At 39.3% G+C, this 22,882-nt stretch overlaps 1 protein-coding gene across 1 annotated transcript; it reads left to right on the top strand.

Annotated features, from left to right (window-relative positions):
* The first annotated feature begins 1,286 nt into the window (after positions 1 to 1,286).
* KEL (Kell metallo-endopeptidase (Kell blood group)) lies at positions 1,287 to 22,570 on the top strand. Its single transcript, XM_023939477.2, has 19 exons — positions 1,287 to 1,505; positions 1,663 to 1,815; positions 6,714 to 6,855; positions 8,217 to 8,420; positions 9,024 to 9,148; positions 10,086 to 10,232; positions 10,463 to 10,525; positions 11,500 to 11,688; positions 12,079 to 12,224; positions 13,472 to 13,595; positions 14,134 to 14,244; positions 15,271 to 15,369; positions 15,958 to 16,035; positions 16,492 to 16,595; positions 17,465 to 17,575; positions 19,614 to 19,681; positions 19,919 to 20,076; positions 20,899 to 20,991; positions 22,250 to 22,570. The coding sequence occupies exons 2-19, from the start codon at positions 1,798 to 1,800 to the stop codon at positions 22,424 to 22,426; spliced, it is 2,157 nt and encodes a 718-aa protein (XP_023795245.2). The 5' UTR covers positions 1,287 to 1,505; positions 1,663 to 1,797; the 3' UTR covers positions 22,427 to 22,570.
* The last annotated feature ends 312 nt before the right edge of the window (positions 22,571 to 22,882 follow it).

The raw sequence follows: 22,882 nt of genomic DNA, 5'->3' as shown, positions 1-22,882 counted from the left end.
AACGTAAATTATATCCTCCCAGTATACTCACCTAAGGTTTTTTTTGTCTCCTCAGGTGTAATTTTAAGTGAATACTTCAGCCAAGGTTTTATTACTTACTTTAATTTTAATTACATTGTGTTCAAAATTATCATAACCATTTTATAATCAAAAAAGGCAATAAATACCTTGCCCAGGTAAATTTTAAATCTTTGATTTTGTTCATAGAGAAAAGAGAAGTAAAATTTACTTTGTTATATAAAGCTTGGGAGCTGTTAGATGCTCTAATGGTGAAGGTGGAAGAGTTCAGATGCAGTTAGGCCAGATAAATAAACTGGATATTGTCATGAACAAATTTGTCCAGATAGTTTACAAAGATATCTTCACGGTAACATCTCAATTGTGGGTAACAAAAGAATGTTTTGTTACTTTCATTAAGTCCAATCTCAATCAATTTTTGCGAGAAGTATTTGCAAAATGGATTCTGATGTTAAGGTGATGGGAAGTGACACGCTGAAAGGAAAGAAAGGAAAGAAAGGTCAGTAGGGACCTTTTTGTCAGTATGCAAGGACATTTTAAACTGTATTTAGAGCTGTTTGGTAAATATAGAAATATATAGCTACCAGTTACTTGAATGCTAAAAACAACTGGGAATAAGTAACTGGTTTCAGCCATATAAGAAATCAGTTGTGATAGTAGAGTGTTAAATTATGCAAGCACTACAGAAAGAGGGAAAAATCAGGTTGATAGGAGCTCTGAACAACTGAGAAGATCCCAAATTATCTTCAGACTAGTGAACCAAGATATCATATTCCCCTCAGAGACTTGCAGCCTGGGGAGGCAAACAGTCCCGACCTGGTATTCTGCTTGTTTCAAGCACTTTGGAAGCCGACACCAAGCTGGTCCCCTCTACCTCTCTCAGCTCACAGCTGCCACTTGAGAAGGTCTCAAATCCCAATGCCTCCCTCTCCTACTCAGTTTTTAATGTCTCAGAGAAGTAATCCAGGTTTCCAGTCCTCAAAGCAGAGAAACCTCCCTCCCAAATCTTCCCATTATGCCTCCTTAAATAAGCAAGGACACACAGGCTAGCCATCTCCTGAGAAGCAATGAACAAATGCAAATAGAGTCAGTAATTAATTATTTTATGTTTTTTCTATGCCTCTTAGTGGGAAAGAGAGAGTCAGATGTGTTCACCCCTTGAATGGACACTAGGATGCAGATGAGAGAGAGAGCAAGAAGCAAGTCAGCACCCTGGCCTTTCCTCGTGGGAGGAGGAGCGCTAGGATGCGTAGCCCACACTATCTAGCAATAGGCAGAAGCCTCCGGGCCCCAAGGCAGCAGCAGGTTGAAACAGGCCAGTGGCAGGGAGAATATCAGACCAAAACAGGCTTGTTGGGTGGGCAGGATAGTGAGGTTGCTGGAGAGAAAAGAAACAGCACATAGCTGAGAAGAGGCTGAGGGAGATAGAGAATCACATGCTTCTGTTCAAAAAGATTTCAGTGGAGCTCCAAGAGACAGAAAGGCAGGTGGGTCTCAGACAGAAGGGAAAAAAAAGATCCTTTTATGAGAAGTAGAGGTGTTAAGAAGGTGGGTGGAGAGTTGCAGAAACACCATTTCCCTCCCTCCCATTTTCTTTAAGAGTGTTTGTCTCTGAGCTTTTCCTCTCACTTCTCCTCCCCACAGCAAACAGTCAAGCTGGGAAGATGAGATTGTCTCTGAACTTAGAAGAGTGTGTGGGCACAGAAGACTGATAGCAGCCAAGTAAACAGAGTTCACAGCTGTGGTAGCTGCAGGAGCAAAGCCTGCTCGGTGACAAGCATGAGCACTCTTCCACAGGTAAGGAAATGGGTTCTGTCTTGCAGCCTGCTGAGGGACCTTCACTGCACACCTCTCTTTTCCTTCCCCTTTCATAGCTACACTGCTTATTGCCTTGGGGGACTGGGGCAGTTGAGGTTTTAACAGTTTGTATCCAGATAGGTCTCAGGATTAATGATTTGGGATATGGTGCGATGATTCAAGGGTTCTTGCCCTTCCTGTTGGTCACCCTTATGGACGTTCTGAGAACTGTTTGAAGCACCGACCAACAAGTAATAATAGCAATAATAAAACTATTAGTAGTAGTAATAATGATACCAACACCACCAACACCAAAACAACAACAACAATAATAACAATAACAATAACAATAATAATAATAAATAATGGCATCCTTTATTCTATCTCCATTTTTTCAGCAAGGTATTATAAATAAGTACTTACACAGAAACGTGCAGTTTCCCCCCCACAAATAGTTGTGGATAAGCAAGGCATAGTTTTTGGAATGTGAGAATGACATGGTGAGCCTAATTGCTTCCCCTGTAGCATGGTGTCCTTTTTCTGCTTTGATGTCTTATATAAATAGCTAGCAAAGTCTTAATTGCATGTTTACAGAAAAATTGCACTGACTCGAACTGTTAGCTCAAGGTTGCTATAAAGTACAAAACATTCAAGGGCAACAGAGATAAGTGTAGTGTTCTATGTTACTAAATAATACAAACACTGAAATGTGTATGTGTTCTTACATTGAGATCTGTTCAGTGTGACTGTGGCTGTAATACAAATGGTCACTTATCTTTATCTTGTCTGCATTTTTATAGTTGAAGAATTTGCAGAAATGTTTGTTTTGTATATCTGTTCCCAAATTTCTGTGTGATGAAGATAAAACCATTATCATAATTTTAATTGTTGTCTATGGTTTTGTTTTACAATTTTAGTACTCCAGAATATAATTCAGCAACCTTTCTGTTTCACATTTCATGAGAGCAGGTACTCTATTTCAAACACAGGCTAAAATGTTTCTCAAATGGCATTTAATGAGCTCAATTTATGTGCTTAAATAATTTTCTGACAAAAGATAAATTTAAGAAAATGAAGGTTTTTGTGATATTGGGGCATTAGTCTGAAAATATGCCATCCATGTGAGTGATGTGATAAACATGATTTGGGTAACAGCCAAAGTCAGTAATTCATGAATAATCTACTAGCTGAAAAATAATACTTCTAAATTATCTCATAAATAGTATTAAAAAAAACTTCAGTTCTCTCCTCCTTTGATCCCTTTATTTTAATTTATTTTCATGAAAGTCAGTTGCTTCTTTTTCTGTAATAGCATGAAACATTGTGAAAATTCAAGGTGAGGAAGAAGCAGACAGATTAACTTCAACCTCTTTTCAGAACTCAGGAACAGCTCACAAACATAATGAGGGAAGCAAATCAAATTCTTTGGCTGATTTAGTTATATCAAACAGTTCTTGCTTTAGTGATAACAGTACTTGTCATGATTCGGCTATCCTAAGTCATGCTTGCATTTGAATCAGATTATAAATATAATATATTAGTTTAAAGTTACAAGTTTTTATAATGTACAACAATTAGAATTAATCTTTCAAGGATTTTGCAATCATTTGTTCTCACTTAGCTCTAGTGAAGCCATTTAAATTTGAGCATCTGACATGAAAGAACTGCAACTATACTGGACTCACCTTTATGCTCATACTGATTATTCTTCTCACCCATAAGGGAGACCTATAAGGAAAAACCCTTTCAGAGGTTTAAGTCTTTTCATCCTTTTCCACTGGTTTGTTCAAACCATTCACTTGTATCTTTATATGGAGCGTGCTGGATGAAGCAATGTCTCAAAACATACCACAAGAAAGTGCTGCTTCCTGTAATCTATGTAAGGTTCCCGCATCCTGTGCCCTGAAAGTATTGTTATGCCACCTCTGGGTCCATCTAGTTAAAGCTACACTTCTGCCTTGGCCAAGAATCACTGGCTTAGGGAGGGGTGTGTATTTTAGTGCCTATGAACCACTTAATCCATTGTGGCATAAAGTGAGGTTCATTCTAGATCAAGAGTCTGACAGGGATTTTGCCTTGGTCAGTGTTTATGTAAGAGTACTGAGATAGCACATATTAGTCTGTCTAGAATTGTTTAAGCTGTTGTCATGAAAAACACATAAAGGAGAGCTAAATATGCCTGCCCTCTTCTTTTTTCTCTCTTTATGTAGGTCCACAATTTCTTTCAAATCCTACCCCAGTTGCAGAGGCAAAATTAGAAAGGCATTTATTATGGAAATTGAAGTGTTTGAAGAACAATTTTTATGCTTATGGTTCACATAACACAGACCATAATCCAGTTTCTACATAGAGGTCCGCAACCAATTTCCACTCCCCTGTCACATCTTTTGTGCTATGTTATTATTTTGGGCATGCTGCTCTCAGCCAGGTACTTCTCTAGTTGTTTCACAATGGAGATTTGAGGTGGGCAGTGCTGTTTCTCTTAGAAATTTTTAAAAATCCATTATTTGATGCATTTTGCATTTCAAAATAAAAAAATAGGCTGACTGTAAACCAAAAATTCATAAGAAATTGTACCGACAGCTTGAAATACCAGTTTCTTGTTAGTATCTCCACAATCATGCCATTTGTTACTCAAAAGAGAGACACTGATGTGTTCTGGTAACATTAAACCAAATAATTGGAAAATTCTTATTATTTCATGGTAGGAATAGGCCAGATTTTCCATGTGGAAAACTAGAAGTTTATTGCAACAGAGAAGTCAGAAGAACTGTGAATGTAAATCATTTACTCTTTCCTAAATGGTGAGAGATGAAGGCTTTCATGCCAAAGAATAGTTTTTCTATTTCTTTTATCAGCTAAGCTAATTTTCTTTCCCTCGCTTCCCTGCCATACTGTTGTGACACTTACTGTCTTACTCTAGGAGTAAAACAAGTGTTTTGCTACAGTTATGAAAGGAATTTGGATTTCCTCCTCTATAGTTTGTACACTGTACTTTGCCAGTATGATCATGTTCTGTATCTTCTAATGTCACTTGTATGTCACTTGCTCTTCATTCAGTTATTCTGTATCCTGCCTGAAGAAGTTAGAAGAATAGGATTTTAAAGGAGAAAAGCATTAGGCACTCAGCTCTTGTTAGTAATCTCCAGGAGCTGAGTAAGCCTTTCAGAGGCTTTTATTCAAGATTGAATAAAATGCAAGTTTGAAAGATTATAAAATTATGAGGTCTGTTTTTTTATCACTTATTTTTGTTTTCTGTTAATGTTTTTGTGCAGAAGTTGTACACAGTATATTAGTCCAGATGATTAACAGCAGACTCATTGATTTCCTTAATGTTTCCTTAGGTGAAGGGACATATACTGTGACATAATTCATTCCTGTAAGATTTTGCTCCATTTCTTGTGATTTTTGTCAAGATCTATGTTTCCTAGTTTTGTGTCAAAGAACACAGATACCATGTGTGCTGCATGTAAGGGAGCAGCAAAGGCAGAAGAGAGATGACAATCTGGGACCTGAGAGTCATGAGAAGGCAGGCAAGAAGCAATGACTTAAGGAGCAAGGCCCCCAGTATGGGCATGAGGGCTGTAAGGCAGGCCTGGTGACAGAGCCCAGGGTCAACCAAGAGTGTAGATTGCCAAGTGAGTCCCTTGTGAGGAGGCAGGTCCAAGAGCAAACCTGCAGAATCAGAATGTAGGTGATGGTCAGGATCCAGATGGATAGGATGCCATTCCAGACAAAGGCATGGCTGCCATTGCAGCAGAGCTCAGATGGAGACCACACAGGAGAGCTGCTAATGGCCAAGCGAAGAAGTGGGCACGTGCACTAAGGCTCCTTCTTGCCTTTCCTCAAAGAATTACAAGGCCTGATAAAGTTTCTCAAGAACAGATTTCTTTTATCAAAGCACCAGGATAGAACAGGGAGATAAACTTGAGCCTGTGGGGACAGTACAGGCCAGGCCCTGACAGTGACATGTAGGATTCTCCCAGTAGCACTTCCATCAGCTGTCACTTTTTTCCTTGTTTGCTACAGCTGAGGTTTTCCATTATCTTGGTTTTTTATCCTGTCTGCTTCCCTTTTCTTACTGTATAATCTTATTCTGTCATTCCACTTTTCATTTTTTTTTCAGTTCTTTCCCTTTCCTCATATATTACCAGCATGCATTCCTGTGTCTGTTCTTTCATAAACTGCTGTTTTCCAGTCTTATGTACATCAAAGTATGCAGAAGAAGAGAAAAGGCCATCTTACCTAACTATATCCAGGTAGATATTAGGGGTGTATCCTATGAAATCATCTAGCTTCCTTTGCAGCCAACAGAGGAAAGGACAAATAACTCCAGAGAATGCTTCAGCTCATCCTAAAACATAACTAAAACAGAAGATGTACTCATTAGGTCCCTAGCCTGTTCCACGGACTAAAAAGACACACCTAGATTATGAACAAAACTAAATTTAAGGGAGATAAAACCTGTCTCTATATAAGATCTTCTCAGCAATTTACAGCTTACTCCAGTTTGCAGAATAGGAAAAAATATTTTCTTTCACCTGGATTGGACTAGAGGGCTTAGGATGCAGTACTTTATTTCTTGAGGAGAGATCTGAAATTAGTGCTCAGATTGCCAGACTGGCAGAATAAAGATCCATCAGTCCTAGCCATCCTATTATTAGCTTTATAGACTCAAAAAGGCTTTGATATCTTCAGGAAGTATCAGAAAAACCAGGGAAATGAAGAAAGTGAGAAAGCCTGTGGGAGTACAGTCATGTAGATGATTTGGATGACTATTGATGTTTTGGCACTAGTCTTGTGAATGGTTTTCTAGTAGATTAGGTGGGAAATGGAGTATGTTATTAGTGCTAACCTTAATAAGAATTTTTCTTTCTTCATGTTTTCTGTCTCTTCAGACCTGTGACCAGGAGCTGAGAACAGGTGCAGAGAAAGAACGATGCCTTCAGAGGAAAAGCCTACTTCTATGTGCACTTCTTCTCAGTACTCTCCTTGGCTTTACATTGCTTATCACCTACCTCATGATGACTTGTGCTCTAGGTATAATATGAGATATCCTTTTCCATTCTTCCTCATCCAACCCATTTTTAAGATCCTTTTCTCTCTTACCTGTCTCCACTGTGTTTTAAGCTTAACATCAGTATTAAGAACCAGACTTTCAGAATCTCCAGGAATCATAACACCTTTTGTCAAAAAGGTACATTTTTCTACCTCTTCCTTGAGTCACAGCGGGGGGAGGTCCTCCACATCTGTCCTCTTCTGCTTGTGATTTAATATGCCTCAGCCCAATTTTGGGGGAGAACAGCATTATATAGTCTTGTAGCTCATCAATGTGTTCTGCTCTCTCTGTAGTCAAGAAACTGAAGTGAATATGAAACTTGAAGCTCTTCCTTTGCCTTTCTATCTCTGACTTAAGTTTAGTCCTGGTTTTCTACCATAGATCAGAGCAGTCATAGAGTAAAAGCAAAAGTCAGAGTTTCTTGCTAATGGAGAAGCTGTGAGTATAGACCAGAAACATTAATTTGCCTTCCAGATTTGCTAAAGAACTATCTGAAGAATGGTCCATGTGAATGTCTCTGCATATAGAAAGCTCAATACAGAAGGTTCATTTATATTGGTAGACACAGACATTCCCTGCCCCAAAATAAGCACTGTTGAATCTTTATGTAGCTTTTTTCTTCAGCTCTTGTTATATGTTGGAGATGGCTCACTGCAGAGACCAAGGAAAAACTGTTTAGGTGTAGTCCATTTCCACTCTGCCTACCTTCTCCCATGTCAACTTTGAAACCATACTACAGGAAATCTTACCTTGATTTACAGGTGGATTATTTCAGTAAATAATTGATCTAATCTGATGTTGATATGAGATACTGAACTAAAATGACAATGTATATGTAGTGATTTGAAACCGTTTGAAATAAGAAAATTATAGATTAAAACAAGATATTCTAGAATGTCCTTATTCTCTTTTGACAAATGTCATTGCTGAGAAATATTTCTCATGCTTGAAAAAAACATGTTTTAATCTTAGGCCATTACCTTCTCTTTGCTATGTCCTTCTCTTCCATCATGTATTGACAACATCAGTTGCTTCTTGTTTATCATGTGGCCAAATTTGGCTGATTCAGAGGAAGGATGCTGAGAAGGCAGAGTAATCCAACCTGTGACTGCCTAGATAGTACAAACAGAGGACATCTTCTTGGGATGTTAAAGAGAGAACACACTTCCTCCATATTCAGCAATACCTTACAAGGAATTCAACACTGCATGCAAAGGAGCTTAAAATACCAAGTACCAAAAATAGTCTTTTGGGGTAAATATTCCCTAAAAGATTTTTGTTTGGGGTTATTCTCACTCTCCACTCTCACTTCTCAGTTCTCTCTTATTTACTTCCTCTTCAGGATCCTGTGATGCTGAGTCAGATCTTGCACTGTTGGAAAGACTTCTGAATTCTAGGAATGACACTCTAAACCCCTGTGAGAACTTCTACAAATATGCCTGTGGCAGATGGGAAGGCAAACAGTCAAGCAGAACCAGAGAAGAATCACTAAATGTATTTGATGTGTTGTTGGAAGAAAACCTGTTGATCCTGAAAAGGCTTTTAGGTAGGGACAGATGATTGCTGTGTTACCTTTTGCATCTGCCTCAGTCAGAACTGGCAATAGTAGTAACTGAGAGCACAGTCATTCCTAACAGGGACTGAGTCCTCTTTCTTCATTCTCCCATCATTACAGGTACAGATTTATTTTTTTGAGCATGTCATGTTACAGTAGCTGCATTTTAAACATTTTAGTTCCTCTTGCCAAGGGTGACAGATGAAAGTCACACTTTAAAATTCTGACAGCAACCCAACCCATTTTCCTGTTACCTTGTCAAAGTAGGACATTGTTGCTGTGCTAGTCTGAATGTGCACTCTGGTGATGTGTCCTGTCTCTGTGGGGGACTGAAGCCTAGATATGCACCTACATCCTGTTGTGCTCCTTTTTCCATCCAAAGAAATTCACATATTTGGCCTCAGGAAGAGTCATGGCACTAGTCGGTCCCTTGCTTTGGGTCACTGTGGGAAATGTGGATGTATTTGTTAAAATGTTCTGGATCAAAGCACAGTATTTTCTTTAAATTGTTCTCTGCTCTAGTACTTATTATATGTCCCAACTTATGTTTTTTATTGCTTTCATTGAAAATTTTAAATCTACCTTTTTCTTCAGAAAGTTCACAATCCGGGGTAAGAGGCTCAGCCAAGGAGAAAGCAATGCAATTTTATCGTTCCTGCATGGATACTGAACGAATAGAATCCCAAGGAGCTCAACCATTGAAGGACTTCCTAAATCAGGTGCATGTTTGTGCTATTTCCTCTCCCTCAGGAAGAGAATTCCTGCAGGGAGAAGAAAAGTGGGCAGATGGGGTCATATAGTCCTACGTGATGTAACTTTTCTAGAACCTGACCCTAGTCATGGTTCACAACACAACTGCTAAGTTATAAATCTTCTAGCTTTAAATGGTGTTTCAGGAACTGATTTTCTGACATCAGCTACCTGAATCTCTCCTTATAACCTTATATATTAAGGATGGGAAAAAAACAAATCTACAAAGAAGGTTCATGTTTAATCTCAGAAGTTTGGTTCAATACGATCTGACTCACAGATTGGAGAACATCTTGCAAATGGGTGAAATTGTTGTGTCTAAAACCAGATGATCATTCAGTAGTCAAGGCTTCCAGGACAGCTTGTTTAAAGGAGAAAATCCTTCTCTTTCCATTCTGGGAAACTCCTCTTGGTGCCAGGGAGGGCTGGACATCTTTCTTCCAGCAAAGAGCATTTATGCCCTGTGTCAGAAGAGGATGTAGAACCTTCCAGAAAAAGGAACAGTGACTATAGGCCCACCTGTGAATCTGCTTGTCAGGGAGGTGGGACCTGTAATCATTGATTACAGTGTTTGTCCTTTGGGATGGCTTTAGAAAAATGAGACCTATTTTCCTGTCTCCTGCTTATCCAGCATTTCTTCCTGCACACCTTACTCTGTTGCTAATTACAATTCATTTTCCTTGTGTCATTTTGCAGTTCATTGCTTTGCTTAAAGGAAAGTGTCAGGTCATTTTAAAGCCAGCAGGGTATGTAGAGCACTTCACGAGTTTCCCCTGGTGCTTTTTGCTCTATTGCTTCTCAGTTATCAGAATGACAGAGCTTATAGGTGTAAAAAAAAAAAAAAAAAACTGTAAATACAGTTCCAACCAGTTTTATCTCAGTAGCAGCATTTCTGTCTTTCTCTAGGTTGGCGGATGGCATGAGACAGGTGTGGGGGAAACAAAAGATTTTAATGAAACTCTTCAGATTCTCATGAGCAGATACAGCACCTTTCCATTTTTTAGAGTCCATGTGGGACCTAGTCCTTTTGACCCCAAGACCAATATTATTCAGGTGAGTGTGCTAAAGAATGTGCATTATCAAGGAAGCCCTGTAAGTAAAGAGTCAGCAAGGCTTGCTCAAGTTAAGCCTGTGTCCTCCTCTGAAGAACTTAGCAAATACTTTCCAAAAGTAAAAGCAAGTTTATAGCATTTCAAATTCCATGATATAGAAATTACCAAAATATCCTCACATTTGCATTGCTTCTGAAAAATAATAAGTTTTTCCTTTACTCCTTTTTGCAGATTGACCATCCTGAGTTTGATATTCCACTTGAGAGTGAATTCAAAGGGAAAAATTATCTTGAGGTAACATATCAGAGGCTGAAGAAAGGTAAAAATAGCTATTTGATGCAGGGATCTCCTTGAGTTGTCTCCTGGTTCAGAGTGTTTCCATGGGTTACGGTCAGTGACCTCTGAAAATGCCTACAGAAAGAATTCTTTACTAAACTCACCTTTTCCAAAGGATAGATTTTAACATGTAACCCATTTTAGATACCAGGTTTAAAACTTACAGTGTAGAAACCTAATGTTATAATTTAAATTTCTGTTTGCAAAGTAGTCTGAACCTGGGCTTCCTTTTAGTTTTTGCCTTGAATGAATGCTTTTTAAAAAAATGTTTTTGTCCAAAATAAGGCTTTATAACAACATTTGTGTATTGTAGAGAGGAATAGCTATCATTTTTAAGCTTATTTTAAAGTGCTTGAACAAATGTTGGGAGAACAATTTCTTTGACTTTCGGCCATTGTAACAAAATGAACTTTGTAATTTCTGAACTTCATAAAAACTGAGTTATGTCAGTTTCTCAATCTGAGTCTTTCAGAAAAGTCCTCAAAAAAACCCCTGAGCCATCACAAGCATTCCTCTGAAAATTCATGAAAATAGAAACAAGAAGTTGACATTTTCTCTCCATTACATTTCTGGCTTATTATATCACTGAATTTCTCTTCTCTGACACCAGAGATGGCAGGCCAACATCTCTAAAGTTATTCTAGTGTTTGAAGTAATTGTGTGCTGTGATAAAAGTAATCTTTTGGGAATTCAGTGTTCCTCATTGAGAGAGAAGCTGTACTTGGCAAGTGTATTCTACAAGAATAATTACATAAGGATGTTGCAGCAAGAAGACAGTTTTAGGGATGGAGTGGGTCTGCGGTAGTTTTGAAAGACTGAAGTTTGTACAGTCAAGATGGATGGATGGATGGATGGATGGATGGATGGATGGATGGATGGAGTGACTAATTTCAGTCATGTACCTTCCATTGGTCATATGCTCTGTATTGCAGGTTCTCCGTGTGTATCTTTCATATTTGAAGAAACTGGGGGTCCTACTTGGAAAGACAGAGGATGGTTCCCCTGATTCCTTTTCCCTGACCTTGTCCTTCATCTCTAACCTCCAGAAATTTGTAACTCCACTGCAGAAAAGACAGCAGAGGGGGATGCTGTTCTTTCGCACTACCATTAGGGAGCTACAGGTATCCATGCCTTAAAGCTTGAGTAACACAGTTACATGTGACATTCATATCTTCATTCTGAAGATCCAGATCAAAAGAGATATCAGGCTCTGTGTTTAAATGCCATTGTCTTGAAAATTACACTTGGAGCCTGTGAGCTTTAAATAACCCAGTAATTTATGGTCTTTAACTGACAGAGTTTTATCAGGCCCACAACTCTCTCCCCTCCCCAGTCCTAATTCCCTTTAAAAAAAATTAAATTCTTCTCTTCAAGATGTACATTATAAAAACAATTTAAATTGTTGAAAATATCTCTTAACAGTATTCTGAAGATTATCTTTGTTTCCCTGTTATTTCTTGTGAGCCAGTTTAGATTCAGAGTTCAGCATGTAAGCTTTGTTTTACTTGCAGGAAAAGGCACCTGCTATTGACTGGCTGGCGTGTCTCAAGGCTGTCTTTCAATCTGTGCCAATGAACCTCTCTCAGCCAATTGCAGTGCATGACATGGATTACTTAAGCAACATGTCACAGCTCATCGAGAAGTGGCACAAGGGAAGGTAAGAGTTAATATCTATGGTTGCAATTGTTCATACCCCAAGAAATATTTTCTTCAAATACCAGAAGTTTAGAGATTGCTGTGTTAGAGGCTGCTGAATCCAGTAATCTTAACAATTGCAAGGCTGCTGTGGCTTTATATCCACAGGTTTGGCCAGTGCTATGGCTTAGCATATATTCCCAATATGTTTGCATATGCATACACTGTGTATGGACACATGTATAAAATAATATGTTTATGTGTGTCACACAGAGAAGGAACACAGTGTCTTGACTGGCACCCATCCACCCATAGCACTTGTACCAACATGAACCCAGACTGATCCTATTCCTCAGCTGCAGCTGATCAGGATTGGTCTATACTAGTGAAATATGTGACTCACTCGAGTAGCTGATTTTAGGTATTCAGTTTGTCAAGAAGCTGGCCAAGATCTCCTGGCATTCACTTGGATATATCACATGAATAGATGAGCCCCTGAGTCTTGCAGCTCTACTTTGGTTGCTGGTACTCTGGTGTCTTCCTGTTACAAATACACCTATACTATCAGTCTCTTCAGTAGCTGCTCCCAACCACTAGTATTTCCAATAGCCAGCTCTCAGACTGCTGCTCTCTCCAGAAGCTAGCTGGATCCAAAGTCCCACCAGTAGTCAACTCTCAGACTTGTCATCTCTCCAGCATTCAGTTCCATCTTCACACACAGGGAGTAGAATGTTAATTAACAATAGCATTTAATGAGATAGGAGGATATTACCTCCTGTTATGCTGGTTACCATGTGCAGGGCTCAGTCAGGCAGACACCCTGGCAAGCACAAGTTGACATTCAACCATTCCCTCTTACTTGCTTTCCTCTGCATTTTCCCACATATATCCTCCCAATCCACTATGAACTTTCCCTTTCCCTGCCTTTGATCCTTCCCATAAACATGCCATCATAAATCTTACATAATATCAAAGACCTCCCATAATATTCTATGTTTCACCCAGTCCTAAAAATTATCCTTCTCCAACTTCCCAGAAAGAATCCTGTGCCCCAGCAGGGAGTTACCCATGAGTCTCTGCAGTGTTTTGGGGAGTTTCTTTAGTTGACTCATGTCAATCACCCTCCTTTGATAGCCGCAGTTGTATTACATTCAAAGTACTTTGTTGTCATTGTTCAGGTTCCTAGGATTTCTCTACCTCAAGTTACTGCTCTGACACTTGCCTCACTTCTGTGTTTGGGGTGACCAGCCTTCAATCTTCTGTCCACAGGGTCCCTCACATTTATATGATTGTTTGTCTGGTTGGGAATCTCTCCCCAGCCCTTGACAGTCAATTCCAAGATGCACGCCTGGAGCTGTATAAGATCCTTTATGGAAAAATGGGATCTAGAATGGTGAGTTAGCCTTCTATCAGCTTCTTCAGCCTCCCCAACAGCTGAACACTTCTGAATGTTCTCTTGATACCTTAGATGGACGGAGTTTCTTAGATTTGGGGAGAAAAACTACTCTCCCATGGTCATTAAGTGCTTCTATTTTTCAAATTTCTCATTTTCAAATTTCAAATTTTCAAATAGAATTTGAGAAATTCTATTTCTCAAAAGAAATGTGTGAGTACACATGACACTCAAAAGTTTAGAGAGCTGAGCTTACTGTATCATGGAGTAGGGAAAAATATATAGATGGTCACCTTCTATGGCTTTTTCTCTGCTAACATACAAATCTGCATCTTGAAGGTAAGTAAGTGGAGTAAATCATAAGGAAAGAAATGTTTTACTAGAAATGTTTACTGCAGTAGCTTAAATAGAACTACATTACTTATTCACTGATGTAATTTTTAGACAGTGCTACTATCCACACTTCTACATATAATTTTGCTGATTTCCTAGTTCTTTGTCCTCACTCTCATGTGTCTCTACTTCTTTGTTCCTACAGATCCCAGCTGAACGCTGGAGGAAGTGCTTGAGTGATACCAGCTCTTTCTTTGACCCAGTTCTAGGAAAGATGATTGTGCAAGAAATTTTTCCTGAGCAGACCAAGAAATTTGTAGGTATTCATCATCTTAACCCTCAAGCAGAGTTCACTTTCACCTCTTTCTTTTTCTGACATGAGACCTTAAGACTACATCAAGGCAGCAAAATCATCTATAGGTTTCCTACCTTTTGTTCCTCTGCTAATGCATTTCCCCTCTTTATTTGGCAATATGTCAGAACAAGACATTGGTGTCATTCTAGAATAATCATTGCTAAATACCAGCTATTAGCTTTGTCTCAACTGTTAGAAAAGTCAAATGTGCAGCACCAATAGCTGTCACAGCCCTACAAGTGCATGCATCTCTGTGTGCTCCCTGGAATAGCAGTTAGTGTTAACAGTATCCATCACCAATGCGATATATCTCAATAAGATTTTCAATTGCAATGACACTAAGCAGTCATATGAAAAAATTCTGTGTAGATCCACAGTAAAAAGAAGACCTGCCTGTAGTGTGGAAAAGATTTCTTTTTCTTTCCTCCTGTGATGGTGAAAGTTCCTTTTTCTTTCGAGCAAAGTTAGTGTAGCACCAGTTTTAGCAAAGAGTTGGAAGTTTATAAGGTGACAAGAGTAAATAATGCCAAGAAAAGCTAATGAGAGAACCAAGACTACATGTAGTGAAGCATAAATATTAATGAATAAAACATGATTTTGAGAAGGGTTGACTCAGATTGCCATCATTTTGGAAAGGGAGAAACCAGCAAGAAATACTTGTGGATACTGAATTTTCATTTTGTTCAAGAAGAGGGAAATTATTCATTATTGAATAAGAAGGAATTGTCTCCCTCCTACTTACTGTGAGAGACCAGATGAAAAGGTATGTGGGAGAGAATGGTGAGCCATGTGAGGAAAAACTGGATGCCAAACAACTTTAAGACTAAATCACTGTAGAAACTGAAATCTTTTTCATCACACACACAAAAAAAGGAATTTTTTCCCCAGTTATTCTGTGGTTGAATTGCTAGAACATGGGAAGATGTTAGCTAAGAGTGAGCAATGTTTTTGTGCAGTTGTGACCATGTGACCTTTTCTCCATGTCAGGCTGAGCAGATGTTCTCTGTGATCCAAGATGCCCTCTGTGACCGCCTCGATCAGGTGGAGTGGATGGATGAACAGACTCGCCGAAATGCTAAAGCCTCGGTGCGTGCAGAAGGCAGAAATTACTGAGGCCTTCCGTTCCCTGGAAGCCTTTGGAGAAGGAATGGAAGAGACCTGCACCTTTACGTATTCCTAACTGCTTCTACAGTCACACAGTCTTAAATAGATGTAATAATTCATACTAAAAATTGAAGGTGAAAAAAACCTACTGGAGGTTTTCTAAGTGCCAGCATGCATGGCTACATACACTGATATGTAGGCATAGAGAGTCTCAGTTTTTGTCTGTCCATGAATACTCTGAAATTTTTTTTTGGGATACAATTCAATTTTATACATCTCAGAATGTTAAAAGCTAAAAAGCTGAATGGCAGAAGACAATACAAAGAAAAAGAATAGAACAATTAGAACACTTAGAAACAAATAGAATAGAGCAATTAGGCCTCACATCATAGAGATGAGAAAGCAGAGAAGCAGGACAAGATGTCTCAAAACAGAGTGGTTGTCCTTTTGAAGGGCTGACTCTCAGATCATGCTTACATTGGTTAGAAATAACCTTTTAAAGGATTTGCAGAATGTAAAGCCTCCTATTGATCAATAGGATCAATTTATGTTTGTTTGTTATTATTTTAGGTATCCAAACTACAAGTGGAGATTGGTTATCCAGCTCACATACTCCAGACTGACAAAGTGAACCTGGAATACCAGAATGTGAGCTATATAATGTAAACATGCCTGCCTCATTACTGGCAGTTTACCTGTATCAACTGCTATCCTGCTTGCTTACAAAAGAGGCTACAACCTCTGGAGCACATTTCCTATTGCTCATTTTTTTGGGAACATATGGGACCAGAGAACCTTTTTCTGTTCTTCTGTATTGTTACCTATTTACCACTCCTATTTAGAGTGGCTGGCCTGATAGAAGTAATTTTTTACCTGTTCGTATATTCTGTTTGGCCTTCAGATAACATTCCTGTCATATCTTAAATTGAAGGTCTTTAGAACTGAGAGAGAAAAAAACCACAAGTATCCCACTGGTTTCTTTTTTGATTAACCCTTTTTTGATCATTGTGACTTTTCTTTTTCTCGTTTTTTCCTTTCCTCAATTGTTCAATTAATTCCTTCATTATGCCCTATGACAGTCACATTCCCTGTCTCTCCCCTCAGCTGGAGATAAATGAAGATACCTTTTTCCTCAATGTGGTGGCTTGCTTGAAAGTACTGAGGGAAAATTCCTACCTGAAGCTCCTTCAGCATTACCCACAGAAAAAGTAAGTCAGATAGTGATCTGAAAAGTATAAGAGAATCACATACTTGTGAACCAGCTGAGGTTGGAAGGAGTCTGTGGGGATCACCTAGTCCAATCCTCCTGCTCAAAGCAGGATTAGTTAGAGCAGGTCACTCAGAACTGTGATAACCGTACGTCTATATCTCTCTTTTACTGTGGAAAAGGAGGAAGGGTAGGTGAGGGCCAGCGAGCAGAATTGGATTCAGTACCTCTGACTGTGGATTCACCAGTTCTGAATATTGCTGCAAGTCTGCATCTCTGCATCCTGCTTTAAAGAAACCTTGAATCTGGCAGCCTGTCCTACATTGAGCCTGAGCAATGCTACCAAAGTACCCCGTCATTGTGAAGAGAGCACCAGACCCCTTAAAAAACCCCACTTTTTTGACCATGCACCCTTAATTGAGGGGGATAGCTGATTCTCCTAGACTTCCTAACAAAGCCAAGAGCAAAGCACTGTCATGACAGGAATGCTGGTGGAGTCACCTCAAAGGCAGGACATAGGATGCTTCAGAAGGAAGGCTGCATTGACGTACAGACACCTCCTTACACCTCCTGCAGAGTATTCTATGCAGGACTTCACAAGAAGATACTAATCCTAATTTACTTGACAGGGAAACTGTGAGGGAGAATCCCTTCATGTCTTTGAAAACTAAGCTATTAGTTCTGACCATCTGTAAACAAGCAAAGATTTATTTCAAACACCTGTAATTCTAGATAATGTGAATTTCATCATTTGCTGGTGCTGTGTGAACAGTTGAACTGTTTTTGCAAGCTCAGTCAAGGAAAGGATCAAAGTGTGAGATATGGAGATAAGGATAATACATTCTCTACTTTCTCTTGTTTTGCTTCTAGCTGGCATGTGCACCCCTGGAGCGTGCATTCATACTATTCAATGACAGACCACATGGTGGTCCTTCCGGCTGGAATGTTCCGCAGTCCTTTTTTCCACATGGAGTTTCCCAGGTATGGAGGGGCTTTCAGAGGTGCAAGCTGAATGCAGTCCCTGGGCTGCACCATGCTTCCAGGAGGGGTCTTAGCAGGCTGTCTTTAATTTCTTTTTCTTACTTCGTCCTAGAAAGTCACAGGAAAGGGGGGGAAACACAGCTTTCTCTAAAGCCAGTTGGATACTGCTTGATGCATTCTGAGAGAAAGTAATCATTGACCTGCTGAAGCAAAATCAGAATCTAGGTGAAACACAAAGATACTACTCCAGAGAAAGAGGCAGAAGTCACATGTAGGTTAACTGTAAAGAAGACATTTCACCTTTGCCTCTCATTTTCTAAATTCCAAGGATTCCTGAAATCTAACCCAGAGAAAATAGGAGTCTCACACAGCAACTTCTTGACAGAAGTCTTTTTCAAATGTATCACAGTTCTTCTCTCTTTTTTTTTTTTTTAAGAAACCCTTTCTACTAAGCAAATAGATTTTTAACTCTGTGCTTTCCCTCGCAATAACAACACTTCTCTAGACCATACTTCTCTGGTTCTGTTCTTTCATCATATGGAACAGACCTCTTAAGCAGTATTTTTTCTGATAATAAAAGCACTCCAAACAGTTGACTGTAAGCATATAATTCTATGTCCTTTTTGCCTATAGTGGATAGATACTTGTCTTAATACCATCATACTGAAAAATAAGCTCACATTGTGACAAGAGGCTGAAGTTCAAAAGAAACATGTTTCAGTTAAAAGTAATTATTTTCTTGATGATGATCTTCTAGTCCTTGCAGTATTTAATTAATTTATTATAGTATGAAGAAAAGGACATCTCAAAAGACTAGTAGAAAATAATTTTTTATTTTTTTTTCCAGTGGCATGATCTGTGACTATATTCTTTCACTGTGAAAAAGTGTCTGTGCCTTCTTATTCCTTTTGTATTTGGTGTTAGTAAAGTACATTTTTCTCACTGTCACCTCAGCTGAGTAGATTGCTAAATAAAACTTCATCACCTTTTGGTGAGTTGGTATAATAGCATTTTCTCAGATGATGCTCCAGATTTTAAACTTTACTGGTAAAATTCAATTCAGGTGACTGTGAGGATAATTTTTAAAATAAGAACTCAGGAAAGCAGTACAATTGTTATGGAATCATAGCATTGTGAAAAGGTTTGGGTTGGAAGGAACCTTTAAAGATCATCTAGTTCAACCCCCCTGCCATGGGCAGGCACACCTTCCACTAGACCAGATTGCTCAGAGCTCCATCCAACCTGTCCCTGAACACTCCCAAGGGTGGGGCATCCACAGCTTCTCTGGGTAAAATTTATAAATTATCATCTATGGAGCTCCTACCAAATTCCCAGTGATGGAATAATGAAAATTCCATGCTTCAGCAGTGTTAATCAGTGCATGGGAAGAAAGAACAAGCCCATAATTTCATATAATGGAAATGCATTTTGATATTCTCTACCTTCTGAGAGTATCTGTAAATTCATTGCATAGAACCATAGAAATTCCATTTGAAAAGAACTACTGGAGGTTTCTAGGACAATCTTGCTTGTAGCAAGATTGCCAATGCTAGACCAGAGTAATTGCAGTCAAAACACCATGATTTGAATTTGCCTTTCCAATTCTATGTATCCTTTCTCACTAGACAAAAGTTGCAAGATTGCTTCTCCAAACATCCTGCTTTGGTATGGTTACCATTGTAGTTGCTGTTTGTGCAGCAGTTCAGACAGTAGAGGTTCAATAAAGAACATGTATCAACAACAACACCTGTCATTGCTAATAAAGGCAGAATTTCATTCATAGACTCCTCATTGTTATGATGGATTATTAGTGAGAAATACTTTAAAATAAGCCCATAGTACAATTTTAAGCATAAGGATAATTTTCACTTGTGTTTTCACTTTTGCACACCTCAGTGGCAATACATAGAAAATGGTTTGGTGTGGTCCCAAAGCAGAACGCGCCTGTGTAGCACAGAGTTGTGCTCAGAGGCTACAAAGAATGCTCCTCTGCCCTCGTTTTCTTCCCAAAAGCACTCTTTTCATCTTTATTTTTCAGCGCTGTGAATTTTGGAGCTATCGGGGTCTTCATGGCACATGAAATTCTTCACTCATTCTATGGTTATGGTGGGTACTGGCTGTGGTGTTTTCATTTACTCTTCTAGGTCCCACTGGTACTTCCCCTTAGAGGATCTGAAATCCTAGTCTTTACATCAATGTATACAATATATTATTAAGGTAGATGAACTTAAGGAAAACATATTTCTGTCCATGCTGGCTTCTAGGAAGAATCAGTGATTAATATGAGGAACACAGGTGAATGCCATAAATAGCTTTACTTCTAGGGCTTTTTTCCCCCCACAGTGTTGCCTGGGGGCTGTCCTGCATGCAACAGGAGTGCACTACAAAGATCTATAGACTGCTTGGTTGAACAGTATGAAAGCTACAGCTTTAATGTCAATGGCACCTTCACACTGTTGGAGAATACAGCTGACACTGGAGGGGTCGCCATCGCTTACCAGGTATCGTGATTTACTTCTACAGTCTCGTAGTCTCACTGCATAACACACAAGATTGCCTTGCTGCTCCCCTATACCACATCCTGCTCCAGTTCCAGATTTCCTGCTCACCTGTGCTGGTGAAATATGACCCCAGCACGTCCTCTGTTAGTCCAGAGAGAGGTTCCTCACAAAGCTTTGCTCATAGCCTCAATATGTCCCTGTAAGACAACTCCTCCCCTTCACCACCCTTACTTCCCTGTTGATATCATGCATATGAAAGCATGCTATTGTATATATGCTTATGTTATAATTGAGGAAGTAAGCTGAGACATAAAACAGAATTTTGTGTGGTGGTGAAATGACTCCATAACAATGTTTTCAGCAGTACTTTAGAGAGAATTTTTTGTTTTCTGATGCAGTACTTCAGGAGTTTAACTGCTGAGGGTGGTATGAGATCCCTAGGTCTAAAATGGTATTTGTTACATTCTTTCATGAAGGACATTGGGAGGCAGGAAGTATTTAATTTATAGTCAAGTATTTGTGATCTGTTTTGAAAATAATTTTCATTCTTTCATAGTATAATTACCAAATCCTATGAAAATGTGTGTGGTAGTATCTGTGTAGTAGCGTCTGAAATGTTAAGGGAAGTAATTACGTTGTATTCTCCCACTTTAGATTTAATAAGAGCATGGCCATCAGCAGAGAGCCTCAGAATGAGGAGAGAGATACAAACTTGCTAATTTATTAAATATGTATTAGATTGATAGATCTCATTAACAGAAGATATGAGCTAGTGGTACTGTCTAAGGAAGATTTATAATTATCCATTTTATCTCTCCACAGGCCTATAAGAATTGGTTGAAAAAGCACAAAGAGAAGGATTTACCTAAGATTGGACTTTCACACGATCAACTTTTCTACCTCAGTTTTGCTCATGTAATGAATGAGTCTAATCAAGTGTCTTCACTCTCCATTTCTTCCACACTCTTACAGTTTGTCTTTGTCAATATTCAGTCACTTCCCCCCTCTTCAGAGAGCTGAAAATGATCAATGATTCTGTGAGATACAGAATCTTATTTAGTAGCTAAAATTCATATTTACAGCTCCTAACCTGTTATGGATCTCAAAGCAAACAAAAGGCCTGTCTGCAAATACATATTTTACAAAACACTGAAATCCACCAAAATTAAGTCATAGCAGACCAGCTGTGTCAGGGAAAGCAGGCTTCATTGCCAGCCTTTGCTCACAGCAGCAAAAAAAGTACTCAGTCTTAAAATTTTTGTAAGCAATGGAAAGTGAAATATAAGTGTAAAAGTCATGTATCTGTCCCTCCCTCCCCTCATTCCCCTTTCTGTCATGATGAATAGCTGGATGTCATGTCACTCTTAGTGACTGATAGTGAAAAAAGGAGTTTCAAATGTTATTTAGAGATAAAGAACTAGAAGTACATGCACCCATAGTTTGCTGATTCTGTGGGAAGCTGCAGTAAATTGTGCAGCTATGCATAGCTGTGCTGCCAAGTTCCTCGTGATAGATGGTTGGATTTCTATGCTCAAAAAAACACTTAAAAGTCATTGTAATTGTGCAAAGTGAGAAGTTTTGTGTGTTTATTAAAGTCAGAGCAGTGCATGAAAAAACAGCTTATTGGGTCTTGGCAGCAAGATTTGCATTTTAGAGGCTAAATAGCAGCTACTGCATCATTTGTTGATAAAAAACCACTACAGTCATGAGAATGAAGACTTGGATTGCCAGTTTAGCACCAGTAAAATCATATAATCCTCCCCTGAGTCTTTAGAGTAGTGATGGGATTTTGTATAAGTGCTCTCCATTGTCGATGAGCACTCGTTGATTTCAATTAAGAACTTGAATCTAGGCACTGAGACATCTTTACCACTTTTTTAGACAGAGTCCAAGGTTGCAAGAGCCCAGACAGGGTGGCCTAAATTTTCTGTCTACTGGACTGTGCAGTATAGAAAAAGTGCAGATGACTTGTCAGAGAGTGAAATGGGGACAGAAAAGTTTAAGGAAAAGGAAAACAATCCAAAGAAAATCTGACCATTATTGTTAGCCACATATGCACATTTCCTTGTTTACTCCAGCACCCTCTGACACATGCAGAGGCATGATGAACCGTAAGTCTTGTTCATATGAGGACTTTCAGCCAAACTGACTGTTCTATTTTGCTTCCCTTCAGGCAATGTGTGGATACCAGGATCCAGAGATGCTCCAGTCCTCCCTGAACACAGATCCACATAGTCCCTTGCCACTTCGTGTCTCTGGGCCTGTCAGCAACAGCCAGGACTTTTCCAAGAGCTTCCAATGCCCCAGTGGATCCCCAATGAACCCAGACAACAAATGCCGCATCTGGTAATGTGCATGGAAGAGGAGGAAGAGAGATGTGATCCCAGGGAGAGGAAGGCCTGACACATGAAAATAATTACCTTCTTCTTAGGGCCTCTAGGGTGACATAGTGCTCTTATTCACTCCTTTGCCTTCCTTTTCTTGCTCTCCTTTCCTCAGCATTTGATGGCAGGGAAATTCTCAAACTGATCTCATAAGGAGAGGATCTCCTTTGAGGCTCACAGTGCTCTGTCCCAGATGTGTGACAAGTCCTAGGGCAGCAAGGTGACCTGCCAGTTTCTAGTAGGCAACAGCTTGTGAGTAGTTGTGAACAGAAAGACTGTTACATGATTAGTCCCTCTGTTGAGTGCATTTACCTGTCTGCTCCAGCAGCCTCACAGTCCTGTTGAAAGGGTTTGTCAATAAACTGGAGCTGTAAGACTTGTTCATACCTTACAATAGCTCTTGGGGAAATCCTGTGGGGTAC

The sequence above is a fragment of the Cyanistes caeruleus genome, chromosome 3 (assembly GCF_971803275.1).
Source record: "Cyanistes caeruleus chromosome 3, bCyaCae1.hap1.1, whole genome shotgun sequence".
NCBI classification, from domain to species: domain Eukaryota; kingdom Metazoa; phylum Chordata; class Aves; order Passeriformes; family Paridae; genus Cyanistes; species Cyanistes caeruleus.
The sequence above is the reverse complement of the archived record's forward strand: the minus strand, read 5'-3'. Positions and strand labels throughout refer to the sequence as shown.